The sequence below is a fragment of the Chlorocebus sabaeus genome, chromosome 22, assembly GCF_047675955.1.
Source record: "Chlorocebus sabaeus isolate Y175 chromosome 22, mChlSab1.0.hap1, whole genome shotgun sequence".
Classification (NCBI taxonomy): Eukaryota; Metazoa; Chordata; class Mammalia; order Primates; family Cercopithecidae; genus Chlorocebus; species Chlorocebus sabaeus.
This window is the reverse complement of record NC_132925.1, coordinates 44714021-44740763: the sequence shown is the minus strand read 5'-3', so window position 1 is coordinate 44740763 and position 26743 is coordinate 44714021. Positions and strand designations below refer to the sequence as shown.

General features: G+C 40.1%; 1 protein-coding gene across 1 annotated transcript in view; it reads left to right on the top strand.

Moving 5' to 3' along the window:
• Window positions 1–25760, top strand: part of LOC103228134 (solute carrier family 12 member 8) — a 98370-nt gene extending 72610 nt beyond the window's left edge. Inside the window, exons 7-10 of the mRNA XM_007985529.3 lie at window positions 13853–13950; window positions 14499–14616; window positions 20317–20377; window positions 24898–25760. Coding sequence (XP_007983720.2) covers window positions 13853–13950; window positions 14499–14616; window positions 20317–20377; window positions 24898–25060 — 440 coding nt within the window. The 3' untranslated portion in view covers window positions 25061–25760. The remainder of the gene's footprint in view (window positions 1–13852; window positions 13951–14498; window positions 14617–20316; window positions 20378–24897) is intronic.
• Window positions 25761–26743: the final 983 nt, after the last annotated feature.

The window sequence follows — 26743 nt, the reverse complement described above, 5'->3', positions numbered from 1 at the left end:
TCCCCAGAAAATCCTACTTTGAACCAAAAATTTGCCTCTTCTGTTAATCTGTCACTAAATAATGCATTTGCATTGCTACTTCTTGATATTTCAGTTTCTGACATCATCTTTTGACTCTTATGATAAATTAGGATTTGATGCAATCTCAGCTCACTGCAATGTCCAACTCCTGGGTTCAAGTGGTTCTCCTGCCTCAGCCTCCCAAGTAGCTGGGATTACAGGCACCCGCCACCACACCCAGCTAATTTTTGTATTTTTAGTAGAGATGGGGTTTCACCATGTTGGCCAGGCTGGTCTTGAACTCCTGACCTCAAGTGATCTGCCCACCTCATCCTCCCAAAGTGCTGAAATTCCAGGTGTGAGCCACCACACCCTGCCTGGATTTAATTCTTATATGCCACTCTGACTTCTCCTCATCTAATGCCCCCAGAGTAGTTATCCCACAGTTTTTTATTAAATTAAAAGCTAGCATTCTTGTTATCATGACTAAGGAAATATTGCTCAGTTTTGAGCCATATGTTACACTATGATTACATTTCCTTTTTTGCTCAACTTTTGCTGTTTCCTAGAATTAATAATTGCCTTAGTTTTTTCTTTGCTTGATTTTCTGTCATCATTTTTCTTTAAATGCTCTGGCAGATCTGTCAAATGTCTTTTTGCGTTGTTTTCAAAATGCTCCAATTCTTCAGAAATATATTCTTTTCTTTTTTCCCCTCTGTCCTATGGTTCCATCTTTCTGTTCCACTCTAGATTGTTTGTTTGCTAGGTCTGCTACAAAGCTGTTGTCTTAGAATTCCTCTTGTTACCACACTTCTGTGTCAGATCCAGGAAACGAGATTTCTTACCAAATTCATGCTTTTACATAGTTTTTCTTTGATAATTCCCCACCCCCATCCCTCCATCCCTGCTCTATTATCTTGATTTTGTATCTTCTTAAATGGGTCTCTAATTTTCTTTCTTTTCTCTTTCCTATTCATTTATTTGTTGTTTTTTCTGGGATATTTCATGGATTTTCTCTCCCAAGTCTTCTAATGATTTTTTTTGAAGGGTTGGTGGTTGTATCAGTCATGATTAGTTTTGACTGAGGATAACAAAATTGCAAAGTAATAGTGACTTCATCTAGCTCATACACAAGGATCCAGGGGTGGGCAGTCCTTGGATGCCATGGCAGCTCCATGGTCCTGAGTGACCCATGCTCCTTTGTCATTTTCTTTACCATCATCCTTAGTATATTATTCTGTGATCCAACATGTGGTTGCTGGGGTCATGCCATTACATTTATATTCCAGGCACTAGAAAAAGGAGGGGAAAAAAGGGCAAAATGGTGAGCCTCTAAATTGAGTCATTTGGAGAAGGCTTCCTCAAAAGTCCCATTCCACACTTCTCATATTTCACTGGTTGGAATTTAGTCATGTGATTACAACAAACTGCAAAGAAGGCTGAGAAATTGTTTTTTAACTGGTCATATTACTACCTTACATAAAATTATGTGTTTTTTCTTTTTTTCCTAAGACAAAAGGAGAGATAGGGTAGCAACTATCAGTCTATGCCACAATTATCCAGTTTTTAATTTCCAGGACCTCTTGGTTGTAATCTAATTTGTCCCTGTCTTTTTTTTTTTCTAATTTGAACATCATGTATTTTTGTTCTATGGGTACAATGGCTTATCTTCTGTCTCTGATAATATTATTTTTCTTCCCCCTTTAAAATTTTTTTCTGAGGCTGGACATGGTGGCTCATATCTGCAATCCCAGCACTTTGGGAGGCTGGGGCAGGAGGATCACTTGAGGCCAGGAGTTCAAGATCAGCCTGGGAAACATAGTGAGACCCCATATTTACAAAAATTAAAAAGGAAGTTAGCTGGGCATAGTGGCATGTGCCTGTAGCCCCAGCTACTCCAGAGGCTGAGGTGGGGGGATCTCTTGAGCCCAAAAATTTGAAGTTACAATGAGCTGTGATCACTCCACCGCACTCCAGCCTGGGTGACAGCAAGACCCTGTCTCTAAAAATAAAAGTAAAAATAATTTTAAAAAGTTTTTCCGTTCCTTTCACTGTTCCTGTTTTCTTTCATTCTTTTCTCTTTGGTTTGGGCTCTCTCTCTCTCTCTCTTTTTTTTTAATCTTGGAGGGTTTTTCTGAAATGTCCATTGATCTTTTGACTTCTTTTTGTACTTAAAAGTGAAGTACTGGCTGGGCATGGTGGCTCACACCTGTAATCCAGCCCTTTGGGAGGCTGAGACAGGAGGAATGCTTGAGCCCAGGAGTTCAAGACCAGCCTGGACATCATAGCGAGATCCGGCCGCTACAAAAAATTTAAAAATTGGTGAGGTATAGTGGCACATGCCTGTAGTCTCAGCTACTTGGGAGGCTGAGGTGGGAAGACGGCTTGAGCCTGGGAAGTTGAAGCTGCAGTGAGTGGTGATCGCGTCACTACACTCCAGCCTAGGTAACATATTGAGACCCTGTGTCTACAAAAAAATCTTTTTAATGAGCCAAGTGTGATGGCACATGCCTGTAATTCCAGCTACTCAGGAGGCTGAGGTGAGAGGATTGCTTGAGCCTGGGAGATTGAGGTTACAGTGAGCCATCATCTCACTACTGTACTCCAGCCTTGGTGACAGGGTGGGACTCTGTCTCTGTCTCTTTTTTTTTTTGAAGTACTGAAAAACTGTTTAGAAGAGCTTTGTACATTAGCAGGGCTTGTTCATTGGGACACCTTACTGTAGAATAAGGAGGAGTGGGCTAGACTTTTTACTGGAGGACCCCCCAAATGTGAATATCTAGAGGTTTTCTCTTGGACTCTTCAGTATGTTCCTCTAGAGGAGAGTTCTGTAATCCCTTGCTCGAGGGACACACAGATAGGTACTTGCATTCTGGGAACAGGATGAGATGAGTGAGTTGGAGAGGGGTCCCACTGTTTAGGGTATAGATGTGCATTTCATTCCCTGGCTTCAAGGTCCATTTCCCCACTCTTTGCTGTGCCTGCTGTGCCAAGTTTGGGCACTCTCTGGCTTGATTGTTTCAGAGGAAAGCCCCGTTGGGGAGGGAATTGGGCAACAGAAGGGTTGTTACTTGGCTTCATAGGCAGAGAAAAGGATCTTGGTGTACAACAAATATAGACCTCCCATCAGCCCCCTATACCTCACCACTGCTTGCGATGTGGTGCCTCCTGGTTGTGAACCTGGTCTGCCAGAGTGAACTGGGCTGCTCCCTGTCAGCACCCTCTCTGGAGGCCCTAGGGCTCATTCTCCTCTGCTCTGCTCAGTCTGTCACCACTGTCACCTTTCCATCTTCCAGGGCTTGTTTTTATTTTTCCTCTCTCATTCTCTTTGTGTTTGTGGGTTTATGTCTGTCTCATTCCTTTTCTGTCTTCTCAGTGGATTTTCAGGAGAGACGTGAACAGTCTGCAATGTTTAATCAAGGAAGTGGTCGCTGTCCAGTTGCCTAGTCTTAGAAAGTCATAGGTGTTGCTGACCATTCCCTCTTTCCCACTCCCTGCTGTCTTTACTTTGGTGCAGACCCTCATCATCTTGTACCTGGACTCTTCCTAAGTCTCCAAAATGCTCCCCCATCCCATTTCTCCTTCATGCTGCCCACTGAATGATCTTTCTAAAATAAAACTCTCATCATGTGTCTCTTACTTAAAAACCCTTGCTGGAATCTAACCCCTTCCATGTGAAGTCCCAGATTGTGTGTGCAATGCAAGGTTCTTCGCAATCCAGCCCTAACCTACCTTCCTGGCCACCCTTCTCATGACAACCCATGCACTGTATGGTCCACTTTCACCCAAACTGATGTCCTAAACACACCATGTTCTTATTCCTTCCTGCCTTCATACACCCTGTTCTGCCTCCTCTGATTGCTTCACCTTCCCCTTCTCCATCTGGAAAACTCTGACATCGTTTCAAATCCATCTGACTTTTAAGACCCACTTTGCCTCTTCTGGAGAAGGATTCTGTGACGTCTTCCACTGTGCAACCATAACATTTGATTCATATTAGTAATATAAACTATTATCTCATATTTATATCACATCACGTTTATGTCATATTTGTTTACACAATTGTGTTTAGGTTTATTTGTCTATCTTAAGGAAATAAATATTAATCTCATTTGTTTGCCACTAGATTGTCAGATTCCTTTGTTTGCAAACTGTCTTTTCACCTCTGTACTCATCACCATATTCCCACACAGTACACATAATGTAGCACTCACTAAAGCCTACTTTAATTGATGAGCAATTGAGCAAATACTGGCTAAAACGTTGAAGCATTGATCAAATAGAAAGAGTTAAACTATTACAAGAACCTAATCGTTGACAAACCAGATGCTATAAAATAGTAATAATCAAATCACAATGAAATAAATATTCCTGAAAGCATGGATTTTAAAAATTAACTTGAGGCTGTATTTTATGCCTTATATATACAAGAATTCTTTATTTACAACAGCTGTGCAAGAGAGATATTTCTGACTATGTAGACGTCATCAAAGACAAGGTATCTGATTAAATAGAAATAAAAAACATTTGCACAACACAGTGTCACAGAAGGAAACAATTATTCTTACAAACACAGCTGATAAAAGCATACCTTCCAAAGCATATTATTTTTAAAAACAGGAAGGTCCAAAATCTAGATTTTACTGAAAAGATGTCAGGTGAGATAAATACAAAGTTTAACATTTGAAAAATCAATGCTCACTCATTCATGTCAAGTCAACAAATGAATTCTTATTGTTAAGTATTATTAGTAGCTAAAAATCGCCAGCACTTATCGAGCACATCCTATGTGCCTGGCACTGAGATTAGTATTTAATATGAGTTATTTCACTGAAGCCCAGATTTAGGCATTGTTCTGTCTTTCTACAGATGATAAAACTGAGGCTCAGAGAAGTTAAATACTTGCTCATGATATGAGACAGTCAGAATTTGAACCCAGGTCAATCTGACTGTCAAACCTGTGCTCTTAACCACTACACAATGTGTATGCCACCACTTGCAATGAGTATTTGTTTTGAACTAGGCCATGATATTGATTAAATGAACACAAATTAAATCATCTTTAAGATATCATTAAGCTGGGCATGGTGGCTCATGCCTGTAACCCCAGCATTTTGGGAGGCCAAGGTGGGCGGATCACCTGAGGTCAGGAGTTCAAGACCAGCCTGACCAACATGGAGAAACCCCATCTCTACTAAAAATACAAAAATTAGCCAGGCATGGTGGCATATGCCTGTAATCCCAGCTACTCAGGAGGCTGAGGCAGGAGAATCCCTTGAAACTGGGAGGTGGAGGTTGCGGTGAGCTGAGATCGCACCATTGCACTCCAGCCTGGGCAATAAGAGTGAGACTCCGTTTTTTAATAATAATAATAATAATAATAAATACATATATAAGTGCATATTAAGCTATAAAAAATAAAATAGCAGATTTGTGATAATTAGGTGTATGTACACATTTCTAGAGGCAACATCAATTGATTCATTCCTTTCCTATTGATTAAAGTTTTTCATCAAATTTGGGAAGTTTTTGGCTAATATTTCTTCAAACATTTTTTCTGGCCTTTCTTTTTCTCCTGTACCTATGAGACTCCCATTACATATTTGTTGATACACTTGACATTATCCCATTAGGCCTCTGAGACTTTCTTTTGCTTCCGCCTTTCCTTCTCTGTTCTTCACTTTGGATTATTTTTGTCTTCAAGTTCGCTGATTCTTTCCTCTGTCATCTCAAATCTTCTGTTGATGCCATCTAGTACATTTTTCATTTCTATTACTGTATTTTTTAACTGTAGAGTTTTCATTTGGTTATTTTTTATAGTTTATATTTCTCTCTCTCTCTCTCTGTCTTTTTTTTGGATGGAGTTTCGCTCTTATTGCCCAGGCTGGAGTGCAATGGTATAATCTTGGCTCACTGTAACCTCCACCTCCTGGGTTTGGGTGATTCTCCTGCCTCAGCCTCCTGAGTAGCTGGGATTACAGATGCCTATCACCACGCTCAGCTAATTTTTATTTTTAGTAGAGATGGGGTTTCACCATGTTGGCCAGGCTGGTCTTAAACTCTGACCTCAGGGGATCTGCATGCCTCAGCCTCCCAAAGTGCTGGGATTACAGGCGTAAGCCACTGTACCTGGCCTATAGTTTATATTTCTCTATTGGTATTCTTTATTTTTAAAATCATTGCCATCCTAATTTTTTCTCACTAACATTATATTTTTCTTTAATTCTTTAAACATATTTTTAACAGCTGTTTTGAAGTTTGAAGTCTTTGTCTGCTAAATACAATATGTGAACCTACTCAGTTTCTTAATGTTTTCCTTTCCTGAGCATGGATCACAGTTTTCTGGGACTTTTGCATGTCCTGTAATTTTTGGTTGAAAACTAGACAATTTAAATAATGTATTGTAGCAACTCTTTATTCTGATATGTATTTCTGAGTTTTTCATTTTTTGTTTATTTTAGTAAATTGCCTGGATTTAAACGGTGGCATCTGCCTCCCCTGTGGTGTGTGGCTGCTGATATCGTTAGTCTGCTTTTTATTCTTATTTTTATTTGTTTAGCCTGGTTTGCTAGGAGGTTGCCCCCGTGTCTGCATAGCCCTTAAGGCTCTGCTTTCTGCCAGTGGATCTGTGTGTCACTTGGGAAGCACAGTCAAAGTTGGATCCAATTAGTTCCCCACTCTCCTCTGGGTTTTATGTTTTGCCAGGTTCTTTCAGGCCTCCCCAGGCATGGGCATAGTTTTCTAGTCATCCAGGGAAATGTGGGGAGGTTATCTAGTCTTTCTATGGTGCTCTCATTTCCAGGATCTCCCCCATTAGATTTCTGCTGGTCTTCTGCTCACCCTAGCTGGGTCTGCACTTTCAGGCTAGCAAGGATTTTCCCCATTCATTTTTCTACTATGCTCATCATATTTAGCATATAAAGCCACAGCCTTTTGCCCTGGCTTCAAATCAAGTTTGCCCCTTTGACAGCAAACTGCTGGTTTCTGACCAGCTCCATGCTGAATGGGAGCAGCTTAGGCAAGAAGGCCACAGGCTTTCATGTTTCTTACCCTCAGCTTTAGACATTTTTGAAAAATAAACACTTCTCAATTTGTTTTCTCCATCTGGTAAATTTCTGGAGCTCTGAAGTAACTGTTTTGGACTATTTTGTCTAGTATAATACTTTTGTGTGTGTGTATGTGGAGAAGATTCACTGACCTCTTCATACTGCCATGGCTAGAAGTCCCTCTGGTTCATTCTTTGTGGAGAATGATCTTTCAAGATGTAACAAGAAACACAAAACTGTTTAATTGCCTTGATTTAGTAAGTCTATTTGAGGGAAACGTTTATCAAGGAAACAACCCCAAATCAGCCAAACAACAAACCAAAAAATGTGTACAAGATTGTCATAGCTGCATTGTTTGTGCTAATGACAAATTAGAAATAACTTAAGTGCTCAGCATTTGGAAAGTGGTTAAGCAAATTATAACATCAACATGATAAAATAACACAGGGACTTTAAACATGATTCTGTGTGGACTATGGCAATATACATTATCAGTTTATACATGCTAATTAGAACTATGTGTTTATTTATTCTGATAAAGATATGAAGTGAATTTTCACAGAGGGTTTAATGTTTAAGTAATTTCTATAAAATTACTTAAATTTATTACTTAAAAATTAACATAATTGGGGTTTCCCCGTTTATGCTTAAAGTGTTTATATCTGCTGTGAATATAGAACTTATACATATCACTAGATTTTAAAAGTCAATTTAATATTTGCATTATATTTATGTTTGGCATTTTTAACATGCACGATGCATGCTTGTTTATGAGTAGAGGCTTGATAAAATAAAGTTGCCTTCCTAGTTGTAACTTCCTAGTATTTCTAACATGAGAAGCTGTCCCCTGCCCCCTTCACAAGTTTGTACAACTTGCTTTTTCCAGCAAAATCTGAGATGAGAAAAAAAATTCCTTTAGTCACTTTGGAAGAGTTTTGAAACCCTAGCTATTCAGAATTATGAATAATTGTCTATTTTATAGTACCTATTCAAAGAGTCATTGGGCATCTTTGCACAAATTCTCCCTTACATTGCTGATATATAAAACACCATTGTGGCTGCCTAGAGGACAAACCTTTCCTACTACTTCTGCCCAAGTTCCTCAGAACACACACACACGCACACAAAATTCCCTTTAGGTTCAGTAAAATTGAGGTTGTATAAGATCAAGTGTTGTAAAAGGGTGAGCTTTAATAGGTGACAGATCTCAGAGAAAGGCAAAAATATAAGTTCTTAACCAATAGTGAATAGTGTTTCTTCCTCTTCTTCTTCTTCTTCCTCTTCTTCTTCCTCCTCCTCCTCCTCTTCTTCTTCCTCCTCTTCTTCTTCTTTTCTTCTTCTTCTTCTGCTTCTTCTTCTTCTCCTTCTTCTTCTTCTCCTTCTTCTTCTTCTTCTCCTCCTTCTCCTTCTCCTCCTTCTCCTCCTTCTCCTTCTTCTCCTCCTTCTTCTCCTCCTTCTTCTCCTCCTCCTTCTTCTCTTTCTTCTTCTCCTCCTCCTCCTCCTCCTCCTCCTTCTCCTTCTTCTTTCTTCTTTCTTCTTTCTTCTTTCTTCTTTCTTCTTCTTCTTCCAGAGTCTTGCTCTGTTGCCCAGGCTGGGGTGCAGTGGCATGATCTTGGCTCACTGCAACCTCAGCCTTCTGGGTTCAAGCAATTCTACTGCCTCAGCCTCCCAAGTAGCTGGGATTATAGGCACGTGCCACCATGCCCAGCTAATTTTTTTTATTTTTTGTTTAGTAGAAACAGGGTTTCACCATGTTGGCCAGGATGGTCTCAATCTCCTGACCTTGTGATGTGCCTGCCTTGTCCTCCCAAAGTGCTGGGATTACAGGTGTGAGCCACTGTGCCCAGTCTAGTGTTCCTTCTTAATAACCGAGGGGGCAACTGTATTTTACTAAGCTTATGTTTGCCATTAATTAAATTGTCAAAATTAAACAATTGTTAAAATAATTCTGTTATGATTGCCATTAATTAAATTGTTAAAACAATTTAACATGCTGAATAGACATAGAAGGTTTTTGCTGTTATAGAGCTTACGTTCTGGTAGGGGAAGACATATGATAAATAAGCAAATGCGCACTGTGATGTCAATAAGTGGTAAGTACAAAACTAAACAACCAATTTAATTAAATTGTTAAAACTATACGATTTAATAAATGGCAATCATAACAGAATTTATTTTTTGAAAAGTACTAGAGCCATCCATTCAGATCAATCTTGCAGACTTTATTTTAATCCGTAACTATTAAGGAGACTTTTACCGAGCGCTTCCTATACACAAACTTCTAAATGCCTAGAGTTGGCATTTAGAATATAAAAGAGGGTCCTTGTCCCTGAAGGTGTAGATGTATAAAAAGATAAGCATAATACTTGGAGGCACATGATGAATGCATATAGATGTTGAGAGGATGAAGTCTTCTCAAGGTATAGAATGATTTATTCATTTACCCACATTTATGGAACACCTCGTACGTTCCAGACACTGTCGTAAGTGCTGAGGGAACATGCTGAATAGACATAGAAGGTTTTTACTGTTGTAGAGCTTACATTCTAGTAGGGGAAGACATCTGATAAACAAGCAAATACACACTGTGATGTCAATAAGTGATAAGTATAACGAAGAACAATAAAGTGGAGTAATGGGATAAAGAGACCCCAGGGTGGGGAGGAAGATGCACTGTTTCAGATAGATTTATTAGAAAAGATCTCACTGGGAAGATGATATTTTAATGGGGAACTGAATTGCATGAAGCAGTGAGCCATGCAGAGAGGTAGAAGAAGAGTTCCAGGTAGAGGAACTGGCATGTAAAAAGGTCCAGGTGGGAATTGGACTGGCAACTCATCAAGAATGGCAGAGGCCCAGTAGTGACTGGAGAGCAGTGAGCCAGGGAATAGAGGTGAGAGGAGTCCAGTGAGGAAAGTGGGGGACAGTGGGGGATATGTGGGCCATTGTGAGTGTGATGGAAGTCTCAGAAAGTTCTCGCTACAGCTACAATGTGACCAGAGTCAGGCTTTAAGAAGATCAGTGACTTTTAGAGGTAAAAGAGAGAGCCAAGGCCAATTTGAAGGTATATTAATTAGGGTAGGCTAAACAAATAACCAAAAAATGTTATTTACTTTCATTACAGTGTAAGAAGGGTGTTCCAACTCCATGGGAGGCTCTCTTCCATGCATCCACTCAGGGATCCAGGCTTCTGCCATTTGTGCAACTTCACTATGCCCTCGAACCTAGTCATGTGCACAGTCAAGACTGAGTTACCACATTCAGATTTCAGGCAGAGGAAGGGGAAAGTGCACAGAGAAGAGGCACATGTTCTCTTAAAGACCTTGGGCCAGAAGTGGCACTCACTGCTTCTGTTCACATTCTGTTGCTGAGAACTTAGTCACATGGTTACACCTAACAGTGAGAAATCCTGGGGACTATACTCTAGCTGTGGTCTGTACCACAGGAGCCCACTGCAGTAAATGGATGAAAGATGAAAGTGGGTTGGATTAGGACGGGAGCAATGGAGGCAGTGAGGAGTGATTGTATTCAGCATATATTTTGATAGTAGAATCAACAAGGTTTATGGACGAAATAAGTATAAGTGTGAGAGAAAGAAGGGAGTCAGGATGAATCTTACATGTTTGTGTAAATGATGGTGTTATTTATTCAAATGAAGATTTGAGGTGAATAGATTTCTGTGTTAGTCATGTTAAGTTTAAGGTGCTTATTAGCCAACTAATGTGTGATATTGAGAAGACAATGAACTATTCAAAACTTAAGTTCAAGGGAGAGGTCAAGGATGATATAAACTTGGAGTCATCAATATATCAGTAACATTTAAAGCCATGGGACTAGAAGAAATCTCTTAGGAGTGAGTATACATGGGAAAAAGGAGTGCTGAAGACGGAATGTTGGAATACTCCAATATTTTCAGGCTGGAAAGAGGAGAGTCAGCAAAGAAGACTGAAGAGAGTGGGCAGTGACATAGAAAAATCAAGAGAGTGAGGCATCTTAGAGGAGTGTTTCAATAAGGAGAAAGTGATCAAATGTATCAGATGCTGCCTGAAAGATCAAACGGAATGAGGACTAGGAGTTGACCACAGATTTTGAAAAGATTCAAATCATTGGCAACTTTGGTAAGAGTAGTTTTAGTGGAAAAGTGGATACAATCTTAAGAGTGGGTTGAGGAAATAATGGGATATAGAGACTGCATAGGCAATTCTTTTGAGGAGTTTTGCTATAAGGGAGACACAGAAATAGGGCAATAACTAGGGGTGACCTGTAGACATTTGTTTAGGTGGGAGAGATGACAGTGTATTTGTATTTGATGGGAATGATTCAGTAGGGGATAGAAAAATTGATGATATGAAAACAAAGTCCTTGAACAAGCCAAAAGGGATGGGATCACCACACAAGTGGAGGGATGGGCCTTAGGATCAGAGGCTGTTCATCCACTGTGAAAGGAAGGAAGGCAGAATAGAGAGTATAGATGCAAGTGAATTGGCTGATTTGGTGATGAGAGAACATGAAAAGTTCTCTTTGGAGAAGAGAGCTTGTAAATTTGTTCTACCAGAGAGCAGGAGAATGAGTTGCCTAGGTATGAAGCTGCTGAGTAATGCTGAAGCATGGGAGCAGATGTGTATGTAAGGAAATGCTGATAGTTTTAGATGGTGGAACCCAAGCTAGGTAAGAAGGTAGGGAAAGTGGGAGGTAGGTGATGGAAATCAAAAACATACTAAGGGAAATCATCTAAAGGTCCCTCTGTAGACTATGAATGGTTGGAATGAGGAACAGAAGAGCAAATGAGCTTAACATTGTTTTTAAAGGAGGTTATGGGCTGAGAGTAGATTGCTTAAAGCCATGATTTAGGAAGTGTAAGGTTACTGGTAATGGCACACCGCAAGTGCAGCTAAGGGAGTCGATGGTTGGGATGAGTGAAAGAAAATATTGTTAGTATGAGGATTTCAAGGAATCGAGAAAGCAGGGCCTTGGATGAGTTGTTTTTGTAGAAGTCACCAAGGATGACAATGGATGCTGATAGAGAAAAAGATGGTGAGCCAGGGGCTGACATATTTAACAAGCAAGAGAAGAATGACAAGTTGGTAAAAGACTGTAATGATAAAGGGTAGGGTGTGAAATAGTCTGATGGCATGTGCTTCAAAGGGGCTAGGTCATAAAACCACAGTGACCAGAGAGGATGGGAGACTTGGTCTAGGAATACTTAGTGAGTTCTGCTGCATGCCAAGCCCTAGGCTCAAGATGGATGTGGACCCTGCCCCCATGAAGCATATAATCCCATGGGCATGGAAACATGTAAAAACGTATACAACTACAAATGATGGTAAGTGCTGTGAAGGAAATGGGTCATAAGGAAATATTAATGGTATGAGGGACTATATTTAGATTTTCCTGTGGGGGCTGATTTCCCCGAGGAAGTGATAACTGAGCTGAGACCTGAGGGATGCATAAGAGTTAGATAAGCAGAGGGCTAGGGGATTCATGAGTTGTAGATCCCAGAGAGATTCCAGGAACCAGCACATCAGGGATGGTTGAGGTGGGGAAAACTCTGGTATATGAGACAGGTTCTAGACTGTAGTGGAGAAGGAAGGGCTGGGCAGAGGAGATGGCACCGTCAAGACAGTTTGGCGGAAGCAGGAATTTGGTAATGGAGAACAGAGAAGGGCTATGTAGGGAGCTTTCTACTGTATTTCCTGAGCAACAAACTATGAAGTTGAGAACACCTGAAGTTTTAGTGTTGAAATGAAGTATAAACATACTGTGAAGTTAATCCAACATATCATTTGTTTGAAACATTATTGTGTGTTCATGGTGATTAGACCATATTGTTAAACAATCTAGATGCATTTTCATAGTTAAATTGAGCATTTCTGCAGAAATAGAAAGTCAACTGCCTCATGTTTTCACTTATAAGCGGGAGCTAAATAATGTGTACACATTGACACAGATTGTGGAGTAATAGACACTGGAGATTTGGAAAGGTAGGAGGGTGGGATGGTGAGAGGGGAATTGAGAGATCAGAAATTGCCTAATAGGTACAGTGTACACTATTTGGGTGAGGCTTACACTAAAAGCCCAAACTTCGTTACTCTGACATTTAAAAAAATTATTATTATTATTTTAAATTGAGTGCTTTTGGAACCAGCTGTAAACTGAGAATGCAGAGCCAAATAGAACATGGCCTAGCTCTGAGAAGCCCTGTTGTGCCTGAAAGGATGAGGCAGGACTATGCATTTGCTTATTGCTGGGCCCCTTTCCCCTCAGCCATTTCAATTGCCAGAGGAAGGAATCAGAGGAGCAATTCTCCCTCCATCTCTCTGCTTCATCACTTTCTGGTCAATACCTGAGACCAGTCTAACATGAGCTAACCCTCAGAGTAAGAAGGTAGCAAAGACCATCTCTCATTAGACAAAAGCCAACCTGCCCTAGCAGTCCCAGTGGTCACACCTTGGAGCCAAGAATACCAGATGTCTAGTTCTCCCACTCTAACCCCTTACATCTGAAAAAGAGGGGAGAGCTGAGTTTCCAATTCCCTCCGCCCAGATGACATATCTAGACAGATGTGCCTTGGGCATCAGAGGACCTTCCTCTCCACTCTCTCTCTCCCTTCCCTTTCTTTCTCAGATCATTGGCTGGTGGGAGGAAGCCATAAACACTTCTTTCTTCCTTCTCCAAGAGCAAGCCCTGGGAGTTGTCTTTCAGGCTAAGTTACAAAATTGGGAAAGAGGAGCTCATAGATATTTTCTCCTAAAAAATAGTAGAGGGTTGATAGCAATTTGGCAGCCAAATCTTTGGCTATTTTTTAGATTTCTTCTTGAAGTCCAGGCTCCAAGAACAAGATATCTGGAGAAGATCAACTTCTTTCTATACCCACATGTGCAACCCCTGGGTCTCCCTGTTGGGGGTGAGTAACTTCATCTCGATCTCAATTGTTCTTGGGACAGAGTTCAGGTGGACACATATGTGATCTTGGGCTGAGGGGGAGGAAAGATGGAGGGCCTAATTAGAAGCAATGTGATTTAATTGCCTGTTATATTAGAATTTAGATGAGACTACATATGGCAAGATTACATTCAATGAACCGCTTATTTTAATCAATAATTTCCTTTTTAAATAATTAATTGTCTATGATAACTTCTGGGTTACTAAATTTTAAGGTACAACTAAGTTATACTTTCATCCTAATTTGTTTCTTATAGGGAAGAATGGGACAAGGAGGTAAGATAAAATATCTAATTGATAGTTTTAATTAAAAAGTTATTTTCAGAGGGTATCTGCCCAAATATCTGCCTAAATGTGGTTTTTTGAATTATTCATAAACTTCAGTTATTCAGACTTTTACAGTGATCAGAAGTTGATGAGAGGGAATGTTGCTGAAGACATTAGCCTTGTGGCTTGCTTACCATGTAGAAAGCCATTAGATGATTTGCTCTTCCTATTCTGTTTTCACAGGCTGTCGGTTCCCTTCTCATCATGTTTGTGATACAGTGGGTGTATACCCTGGTTAACATGGGTGTTGCTGCCATCATGTATTTCTACATTGGCCGGGCTAGTCCAGGGCTTCACCTTGGTAAGCAGCAGAGCCATTTTGCCACTGGTTCCCTCATTCTCTTTACCATTCATTGGAAACAATGAAAAAAGTTTTGAATGTCAATTGAATGCCAACACTGATTCATATGTGAATCCCATTTTCAAATAGTTTATAGTCTAGGAGAAGAACTGTGACGAGCATATGAATGATTACAAATAAAAATAATCACTTAGTGTGAGGTTTATAAGATATGTAGAAGTAAAATGGATAACAACAGTACAAGAGCCAGGAGTGAAATGAAAGTATACTGTTGTAAGTTTCTTATACTTTGTTAAATACTATAACATCACTTGATGATAGATTGTGGTAAGTTTAAAATGTATACTATAAACCCTAAAGCAACCTAAGATAACACAACAGTTATAGTGCAGCCAATAAAGGAGATAAAAAGTAATCAAAATAAGGCAGAAAAAGAAGAAAAAGATGATAAAGGACAAATGAGACAAACAAAAAACAAATGACAAGATGGTTTATGTATATATAATCCCAATCATATCAATAATCACACTAGATATGGGTGGTCTAAACACCCTAATTGAATGCCAGAGATTGTCAGATTGAATGAAAAAGCATGACCCAACTATATGCTGCCTACAAGAATCCTCCTTTAAATATAAAGACACAAACATATTACAAGTAAAAGGATGGAAAAAGATACATCAGGCTAACACTAATGAAAAACAAAGCCAGGGTAGCTATATTAACATTAGGCAAAGTAGAGTTTGGAGAAAGGGGTATTACAGGGATAAAGAGGGTCATTTCATAAAGCTGAAGGGAAAAACACATCAGGAAGACATAACAAACCTTAACATTTATGCACTTAAAAACATAGCTTTGAAATACACAAACCAAAACCTGATAGAACCACAAGAAGAAATAGAAAAGGTCACAACTGTAGTCAGAGATTTCAATACCTCTTTCCTAATAATTGATAAAACCGATAAGTATACAATCAGTAAGTCTATAGAAGACTTGAATAACACTATCAACAAACCTGGCTTAATTGACAGTTAGAGAACATTCTACCCCGAAACAGCAGAATATACATTCTTTTCAACTATACATGAAACATTTACCAGGGGAGACTATATTCTAGTACATAAAAAAAATTTCAATAAATTTAGAAGTATTCAAGTCCATTCAAGAACAGAGTATGCTCTCTGACCAAAGTGGGGAGTACTTAGAAATAAATAACAGAAAGATATCAGAAAATCCTTCAATAAGCCAGGCACAGTTGGCACACACCAGCTATTTGGGAGGCTAAGGCAGGAGAATTACTTGAGGCCAGGAGTTTGAGGCCAGCCTGGGCAAAATAACAAGACTCTTCCTCCTAAATAAAAAATTTTAAAAAAGAAAAGAAAATCCCGAAATATTTAGAAACTAAGGAATATTACATAACCCTAATTAAAATACAGAAAATAAATAATCCTGATTCAAAGAAGAAAGCAGAATGAAATTACAAAGTACCTTGAACTGAATAAAAGTGAAAATGGAACAGCAAAATTGTGGGATGTAGCTAAGGGAAATTTATAGCATCAAATGCTTACATTAGAAAAGAAGAGCATTTGCAAATCAATGATCCTAACATCCAACTTAAGAAACTAGAAAAAGAAGAGCAAATTAAACCTGAAGTAAGAAGAGAAAAGGAAATAATCAGAATAGATCAGAGTAGAAATTAATAAAATGTAAAACAGAAAAAAAATAGAGAAGGCAAATGAAGCAAAAACCTGATTATGTGAGAAGATCAGTAAAATTGATAAACCTCTAGCCAGACTGATCAGAATAAAAGAAGAAGCACAAATTACCAATACCAGGAATGAGTGAGATGACATCATTAGAAATCCTATAGATATTAAAAGTGAAAAAAATAATATAAACAGCTTTCTCTTGATAAATTGACAACTTAGATGAATTGGACAAATTCCTTGAAAGATACAAACTATCAAAGCTCACTCAAGAAGAAATAGATATGGAGCTATTTAGGTCATCTCTGAAAGAAATTAAACTGGTCATTAAAAACCTTACCAGAGAGAAAAGCCTATGCCTAGACAGCTTTACTAATAAATTCAACCAAACCTTTAAGGAAGAAAAAATACTAATTCTATAAAAGCTCTTTGGAAAACTATAGACTGACATATCTCATGAATATAGATGCAAAAATTCTTAACAAAATTTTTAACAAATTGAATGCAATAATATGTAAAAAGAATAATACAATATAATCAAGTGGATTTATTCCAGGAATGCAAGGTTCATTTAGCATTTGAAGTTAATCAATGTAATTCACCATATTTACAGAGGAGAAAAGGAAAACTACAAAGCATTTCTGAAAAAAAAAAACTAAAGATTAAATTAAACAAATGAAGAGATACACTATGTTCATGAATTGGAAGACTTAATATTCTTAAAATTTCAAGTATCTCCAAATTTTTATATAGATTTAACATAGTCCCAGTCGAAATCTCAGCTGCCTTTTTATAGAAATTGTCAATCAGATTCTAGAATATTTATATGGAAATGCAAAGGACCTTACAAAAATGGCCCAACCAATTTTGTAAAAGAAGAATAAGATTGTAAGACTTGCACTTTCTGATTTCAAGACTGATTTTAAAAGCTAAAGTCATCAAGACAGTATGGTGTGGAAAAGCTAGACAAGTGAATCAATGGACAGGGTAGAGGATTCGGAAACTGACCCACACATATATGGTCAACTGATTTTTGAAAAAGATTCAAAGTTAATTCAGTGGGAGGAAAGAATAGTCTTGCAACAAATGGCACTGAAACAACTGGAAAGCCATATGCAGAAAGTAGGCTTCCACCCATATATCATACCATATAAAAATATAACTCAAAATGGATATTAGAACTAAATGTGAAACCTAAGCCTATTATATTTCTAGAAGGAAATGTAAGAGAAAAACTTTTACTACTGTTAGCAAAGATTTCTTAAATACAACAAAAGCATGAAAACATTTATAAATTGGACTTTATCAAAATTAAGGACTTCTGACCTTCAAAAAACACTTATGAGACTGGGTTTAATTTATAGTGACAGCAGATCAGTGGATACTTTTGAATGGGAGGGGAGTAAGGATACATGGGAGAGAGACCTTATGAAGTGGCTTGAGGAAACTTTTGGAGGCGCTAGACGTGTTCATTATCTTACTTATGTGATGGTTTCACAGTGTATACATGGTTAGATGTATATACACATACACACATATACACACATAGACCAAATTGTATACTTTAAATATACTCCTTGACTTAATGATGGGATTATGTCCTGATAAACCAATCATAAAGAATAATTGTAAGTCATGGACTGTCTTTACATGCAGTTTGTTCTGCAGATGTACCCAGGATTTGTTTTAATCAGATGTGGTAAAACACACTGACCTGGAAATGACTGTCGTGAAGGAGGAAGATCGTTAGAAACAGGAGGTTTGGCATGCCATGCAAGGCCAGGTGGGGATGGACCAGGGTCAGTCATGGGGCAGAAGAGTAAGAGAGGAGATCATGGCCTAGAGCCTTTTTTGGGTTTTTGTGAAAAGGAATGAGCAAGGCAGGGTAGGTACACTGTGTAAGGTTAGGACTGAATAATTTGAGTAATAGTAGCAGACTCTGGGCTACAGGGATGAACTATAGTTGTCTCATCCTGGTGTGATTTAGGGCAGGGGTAATATTGGCTTGGTGTGGGAGAGTTTGATAAAGAACTACATTAAGGGGAGGGTCCTGGATTAGTTGGTTTGTATATCAAAAGCCCACCCACTGGAGAATTGTTTGCTATTCAGTATCTAGGAATTAGCTAGACCCTCCAGGATCAAGATCCAAAATGCCCGAGCATCCAGAATATGGAAAACAAGAAAATATAGTCAATACACAGTTTATTGCATATCAATTATTCCTTAATAATAAAGCTCTTTAAAAATACATTAGAGAGCCCTTTTCAGCAAAATTCTACGATGCCCCAATTTAAAATAAAGCAACTTGTTACAACTACTAACTAAATCAAATGGCCCATAACTATCTAGACAAACTTAAAAAAAAAAAAAAAAAAAAAGGGTTTGCCGGTCACGGTGGCTCATGCCTGTAATCCCAGCACTTTGGGAGGCTGAGGTGGGCAGATCATGAGGTCAGGAGTTCGAGACCAGCCTGACCGATATGGTGAAACCCCATCTCCACTAAAAATACAAAAATTAGCCGGGCATGGTGGCAGGCGCCTGTAATCCCAGCTACTCAGGAGGCTGAGGCAGGAGAATTGCTTGAACACGGTAGTCAGAGGTTGCAGTGAGTGGAGATCAAGCCAGTGCACTACAGCTGGGCAACAGAGTGAGACTCCGACTCAAAAAAAAAAAAAAAGATTCTTTAGAATTAGAATAGTCTGATGCACTTCAAACACTTTGAAAGAAATGCACTTCAAACATTTCAAGTCGTGTGTATTAAAAATACTGATTTAGAAAAACAGTAATGTTAAGAAGAGGTCCTTATGTTAGCTGACTTCATGGATAGAATGTATTTTAATGAACAGTGATTACTTCAGTGATTGCTTCTGTATTTCTTAAAAAGTAGTTTAATCTTAAGAAATTTCAATATTTCCTAGAAATCTATTCATAGGAAAACATGAAATCAAATTTCAGGCCAATGTCCATGTAAAATTCAAATAATTTAGAATCTAAATTATCACACTTAAGTAGGGTGAGTTAATAAAATGTTTATGTTTATTTTCTTCCTTCTGACCATCTCAAAATATATTAGAAATCTTCTCTTTGCAATTGCAAATGCAGATCTAAAATTTATCATCCCTTTAGCCATAAGGGCCTAAATTATATTGAGGAAACATGTTATCGGCTGCATACTGTTGATATTTGTGGAGATTCTAACATAAGCCTCTTAAAATAATGCTATTTTCCTGATCGTATATTGAACATTATCTAATCAATCAATTTGCAATCATATGTATGTATAATTTAGAAAAGCATTTTCTAAAATCACATTTGATTTGCTTCTCTAAAGTTATATATAATTTACTATGTGAATTTTTTTAAACCTACACCAAAGGAGGGATGGATTTTTATCAATTGATAAACCCTATTCTAATCAGTGTGTTTGATGTCAGGATTATTTGGCTAGAATCAATAACAGTGTCACTTCAAACTTCAGCTCTAACATTTCTACATGTGGAACTATTTGATTCACTTAACACCTGTTAAAAAATTCTTATGTTCCACATCCCATGAGGTACTGTGATGATTATAAGGATGAAAAAGACACGTTCCCTATTCTCAATGACTGTATGGTCTAGTAGAAAATTTCATAGCGTGTATTCAACACTTGTCAGTATGAGTCTTAAAAAATTATCAAAGTTTTTTAATTCCTAAGACTAAAGTTAGCAAGTCTTCTGCATTTTTCCTTATAGCACTTTATCCAGTATTTTGGGAGTGATTTTGGAGTTTAGAAATAAATTTTTGAAAGATTCACATGAGTAAAAGTCCTTAGTAGGCTGCTGTCATTGGAGGATTACAATGAATATTGTTTGGTTAGACTGAAAAAGGAAAACATTTGTGTTAATTCTGTGCATGTGTGTGTACTGGGGTGTGCATTCACCCTATTAAAACTGAGCTTCTAGATGCGTATGTGGAACCTTCAAAAATGGTTATGTGTATGTCTTCCCTGCAGGATCAGCCTCCAACTTCAGCTTTTTCCGGTGGATGAGGTCTCTCTTGCTCCCCTCCTACAGGTCTGTGCCAGTGTGGAGCCAGTACCAGAATGGATGAGTGTCCAGAGTCCTGGGAGGTGCCAAGGGTGTCCCATTCATGGCTGGGTTTGGGCCTGGATTGTGGCATGGGAACCTAACAACTGGGCACCTCAGGGAGACCAGATATTGTTCTCGTCAGCACTCCACCACTCGGCCCCCAGATTTGGCTCATCAGAAGCTTCCTCTAGGCTCATGTCCTCTTCCCTTCTTGTCCTCAGTCATCAAGAACAGAGGCTTTATTTAGAATCTGGTTGCTGGGGTGATAAGTCATTACTCTCAGTGAGTTTACAGTCTAAGACACATTAGCATCAATGCATAATCACACACAAGATTAAAGCCCAAGGGAAATGTAACGCTAGGACGCACATTCTTCCATCTGAGTCAGAGGTAGTTGACATGATGGGGTTGGGGACAGTGCAGAGGCCAAGTATAGAAATAAAGTGGAGATCCTGGAGGATTTCTGTGGGACCTCCATGGTCAGATATGCAGGAAAGGGGAAAAAAACTTTTCCTAAGAAATAGAAGCCTCCTAGAGAAGGTATATTTCACATGTGCCCTAATCTCACTCCTTCTCCTCCACTCTTGCAGTACCACTGCTTCTTACCTTTTAGGGCCCTGGGATTCTGGGGAATGACACCCTTCCGTCCCCTTTCAATATCAGTGAGGAGCTAGAGCTGCAGGCTAGGAAAATCCAGGCAAAACCCAACCCAGTGTTCCTTTGGTTGCATTTTGTTGGTTTTTGAGACTCTAGATGTCCGAGTTGTACTTGCTAGTGTTTCCACCCTCCATGTCCAGACATTGCTAGTGGATCATGGGATCCTTTGCCGTTGATCCCAGATGTAACTTCATAACCCTATGAAGTTGGGTGCTGTGGCTCATGCCTGTAATCTCAGCACTTTGGGAGGCCGAGGCAGGCAGATCACCTGATGTCAGGAGTTCAAGACCAGCCTGGCCAATATGGTGAAACCCCATCTCCACTAAAAATACAAAACTTAGCTGGGCGTGGTGGTGTGCCTGTAATCCCAACTTCTAGGGAGGCTGAGGCAGAAGAATCGCTTGAACCCGGGAGGCAGAGGTTGCAGTGAGCTGAGATCGCGCCACTGAACTCCAGCCTAGTTGACAAAGTGAGATGCCATCTCAAAAAAGAAAAAAAAAGGCCAAGTGCAGTGACTTACACCTGTAATCCCAGCACTTTGGGAGGCCGAGATGGGTGGGTCACCAGGTCAGGAGATCGAGACCATCCTGGCTAACACGGTGAAACCCCATCACTACTAAAAAATAGAAAAACTTAGCCAGGCGTGGTGGCGGGCGCCTGTAGTCCCAGCTACTCGGGAGGCTGAGGCAGGAGAATGGCGTGAACCCAGGAGGCAGAGCTTGCAGTGAGCTGAGATCGCGCCACTGCATTCCAGCCTGGGTGACAGAGCAAGACTCTATCTCCAAAAAAAAAAAAAAAAAAAAAAAAAGTTAAATACATGTAACATGAGATGTACCATCCTAGCCATGTTTATGTGCAGTGTGCAGTTCAGTGGCATTAAGGACATTCACGTTGCTGTGCTATCATCACCACACCCATTAAACACTCTCCATTCCCAAGAGTCCTTTTGAAGACAACTCTTCACGAACATTGCCAGTCTATTCAAGATGGCACAAGAGATAAAGCCTTCCTGCTGGAGCTTGGGACGACAACAAAGGCTATAGAAACCAATAGGGAGAGGGCCCAGGGATGGAGGCTGGGGGGCATGGGGAGCACGCTGTCATCTGCTTACTTGGGCCATCTGGGCTCAATGTCCCTTGTGGAGCTGTAGGGAGGGTGAGTGATCTCTCTGCCTCTTGTCCTGTCTGATGCACAAGGTTGGGTGAGCCAGGTCACAACACATCTTCACTGATCTCTTCTCCCCTACAACCCAGTCCTGAGAAAGAGTAGAGTTTAAATGGAAATAGATTCTGTGTAAAAGCTGCCTACAGATTCTGGAGCTGCAAGTGGTGTGTGGGTGAGACTATTTTGCCTTGCCTGATTTACAGGAATATTTTTAGTCATTTCTGGTTTTAAAGCCTAAAAATGCCATGGGAGGTCACCATTCCTTATGTTGTACTCTGAATTCCTAGGATTTCACCTTAGAGGCCACAGCAGTGCTATGTAGAAAGAAGAATGTACTAGGGGGAGATTATTCTTAGAAAAGGACAGTACTTTGGTTGGAGTAGAATCAGTCCACACCATTCATAACACAAAACCAGGCTCTGTAGGCTGTGAGGCAGGTGGCAGAGACCTCAGCTAAATCAACATCAAACTTACTGGCCTCGCCATGGCTGCTGGGTGATATTTTGGGATGGTTATTCAGGAGGGTGAAAGGACCAACAAAGGCTGGGTGCAGTGGCTCACACATGTAACCCCAGGACTTTGAGAGGCTGAGGCGGGTAGATCACCTGAGGTCAGGAGTTTGAGATCAGCCTGGCCAACATGGCAAAACCCTGTCACCAGGCATGGTGACAGGTGCCTATAGTCCCAGGTACTGGGGAGGCTGAGGTTGGAGAATTGCTTGAACCCAGAAGGCAGATGGTGCAGTAAGCTGAGATCACAACATTGCACTCCAGTCTGAGCAATAGAGTGAGACCCTGTCTCCAAAAAAAACAAGAACAAAAACAACCCAAAAATGGTGATTTATTTTAAAATAGAGATTGGCCAGATGCACTGGCTCATACCTGTAATCCCAGCACTTTGGCAGGCTGAGGCAGGTGGATCACTTAGGCCAGGAGATTGAGACCAGCCTCGGCAACATGGCAAAACACCATCTCTACTAAAACTATAAAAGTTAGCTGGGCATGGTGGTGCACACCTGTAATCCCAGCTACTTGGGAGGCTGAGGCATGAGAATTGCTTGAACCTGGGAGGCAGAGGTTGCAGTAAGTTGAGATCAACCACTGCACTCCAGCCTGGGCAATAGAATGAGACTGTCTCAAATAATCAAAATAAGACAAAATTTAAAAAAAATAGAGATTGGTAGCTGTGTTTCTGCTTTCTAGTTTTAAGTTCCCCTCCCAATCCCCAACTATAACCCCCAAAATGCTCTTCAAAACCAAAGAAGAAGAAGAAGAATGTAGAGTGTGTTTTGGCAGAAGAATTTGGCTAGGTTACTTCCTCCGTTATGCCTACAATTCCTGTGAACTCTGTGAAGTTGAGCCTGTCGTTGAGAAGGCTTGCTTTCTTGAAGCACTAGCAACTGTCCAAATGAGGATTCGACAGTCATTCTAGACTAGAGAGTGAAGTATTTTATTTCTCCAGACTCATAAGAATGTAATGGTTTCACCTAAAAATCAAAACAAAAGCATTAGCAAAAACACTTACATGTTGACTGGTATGACATTTTTGTCACCTCCTAACCTTTTTGGAGATTCAGACTTTATAGAAGTTAATTCAGTTCTCAAGAACCCTCAGAGACCTATGTAATTTATATATGTCCTCAACAACAGGCTGTAATGACATAGTCATATGATCTGAACTTCTATAGCAGGACCTTTGGGCACAGTCCATTGAAACTTTCTGTTTAAGTTCCACAGATCTATAACATTAGATTTCTACCTTTTCGCAACTCTCAAATATATTCCATGTTCAAACAATTGAAGCTTACTACTCATAAAGTAGATGATTCTTTTAGAGTAAAAATTTTAAGAGGAAATCCATGTCTAAGTTATGACTTAAGGACCTAACACAGACTATAGGAACTGGAAGAGACCCGGGAAGATGAGAAAATAGAGACACAAGGAGGTAAAGAGGCTTCCGGAGGCCACCTAGCTGATCAGGGACAGAGCTGTGACTGGGTCTGCCTTCTGTAGCAGCTGCCTGGACAGCCAAGCTGAGCTTTCCTCACTCCTTTCTTCCTCTTAGCACTTTCCCTGTGCATCCCTAACATTTTTCTTTCCCAGTTTACCCCAACCAAAACTATATGCAGAGACTCCAGTGACAATGGGATCCATATGGGACTTGTTCTTCACTTGAGGCCACCTTGGTGTCAAAAGCCTTTGCAGTCCCTCTTAGCTGCTTGCTGTGTGAGCCTTAGCTCTTGAAATCATTCCTTATTCAACTTTATTTTCACTACATCTACGAGAAGTTTTCTCTTTCCACTCTTGTCAATGTTCCAGCCTCTCCATTCCATTATTTTTGACAAAAAAAGCAAAGAAAAGCTACAGAACCCCAGCATGATACCATTTGGAAGGCAAAACCTCTCTTTATCCGTTATTTCCTATCAGGTAGGTGCAACTTTATACTTTCTACTTAGGGAGGGTAAATATCACACACACTCTCTCTCTCTTTATTTTATTCGATACTTTGTATTTCTTGTGCTTTGAGTTCATATATTCTTGTACATATACCTTTTAACAATTATGTTTTAAACATTTAAATATATGTGTGTTTACAAATAATTTCTCTATGCCCAGTAGACTCACCTCTACTGTTCAGTCTCTGTTCTGTCCTCCTCACCATCCTCTGTGTCTCTCTCACTGCAGGAGCTTGCGGTCCCCTCAGGAGCAGATCATCTTGGCACCATCCCTGGCTAAGGTTGACATGGAGATGACTCAGCTCACCCAGGAGAACGCAGACTTTGCCACTCGGGATCGCTACCACCACTCCTCCCTCATGAGCCGGGAGCAGCTGATGCCTCCCTACTAGATGCAGCGCTGGGACCTTCCTCTTTCGGAGCTGTCCCACGCACAGTGGACCCAAGCCCGGAACCTTCGTGGGGCTGCTTCTCCTCCCTGAGAAACTCAAGGCCCATCCTTCCACTGTCACTTTGGACAATGGAAATCTACATTTTCTTTCTTTCTTTCTTTCTTTTTTTTTTGGAGACAGAGTCTTACCCTGTCACCCAGTGGCACAATCTTGGCTCACTGCAACCTCCGCCTCCCGGGTTCAAGAGATTCTCCTGCCTCAGCCTCCTGAGTAGCTGGGATTACAGGCGTGCACCACCACACCCAGCTATTTTTTGTATTTTTAGTAGAAGCAGGGTTTCACCATGTTGGCCAGGCTGGGTCTTGAACTCCTGACCTCGTGATCCACCCACCTCAGCCTCCCAAAGTGCTGGGATTACAGGCGTGAGCCACCGCACCTGGCCAGAGATCTATGTTTTCTTAGAACATGTGGAAGAAGGAGAAAGACAGACAAAAAAGGAAATCTGCATTCTGAGGACCACGTCTCACCCAGGGTGACATCAGGAATGGTGCTAGCCTCTGTAACCTAAGACCCAGTCTGAAAAGCTCTACATAGCCACTAAAACTAGCAGGGGACACCAAAACTCCCAGGTGTGGAGAACTAGAACTGACACACAACCAGGTTGCCTGTGCAGAGGGCCACAATAAATGCATGTTTGATATTTTATTGCATTATTTATTTTTTGAATAAGTAATACACTCACATGGTTCCAAACCCAAAAGTTATAATTATGTATAGAGTGAAAAGTCTCCCTCCAATCCTTGTTCTCCACCTGCTCAGTTCCTGTCTACCCTGGCCTAGAGGTAACCACTGTTCTCATCCATACATCCAGCATTTCTTTATGGACACACAAGCAAACATAAGAATGTAGAGTCTCACATTTTCTCTTTATACACAAAAGTTAGCATGTTATACGGTTATAAAGGTGTTCTGCACCTTTCTTCCCTTAACAATCTATCTTGGAGACATTTCATATCAATTCATATGCCATTTCTTCATTTTTTTCATTGTATAAATGTGTTATAATTTATGTCACCACTTCCACGATGATGGGCGTTTGGATTCTTTCCAATCTTTTGCAATGACAATCAGCTCTGCAGCGAATAATCTTGTACAAATGTACAAGCATAAAGTGTATCTCTAGGATAAATTCCCAAAAGTAGAATTGCAGGATCAAAAGGTACATGCATTTGTAAACTACTATTGTTTAGTGAGGGTCTTTCTAATTAAAGAGTTAATATGAATTGCTTAATGGTGACTCATGTTCTCAAAAGAATCTGTGGTCCTCAACCCCTGGAATGCCTTTGCAGCTGTTTTGCAGCATGAATGACATGAGGGGATGGTACTCTTTTGGTTTCCTTATGAGCTCTGCCTGACATTCATCACAAGCACCCAGTACCAGGGACGGTGGCAGTAGCTTTCCCCAGAAAAATTTAGCACTTGGCCCAGGGTCAGACGCTTTGCCATCGAGCCACAGAGGGAAGTATTGTTGGATCACTTCTGGCTCCTGTGGTGGAAGTTCTCATGAGTCAGTGTACTAACAATCACCTGGGAGTCTTGTCAAAAGTGCAGATTTCAGGCCGGGCATTGGTCGTTCAGGCCTGTAATCCCAGCACTTTGGGAGGCTGAGGTGGGTGGATCACC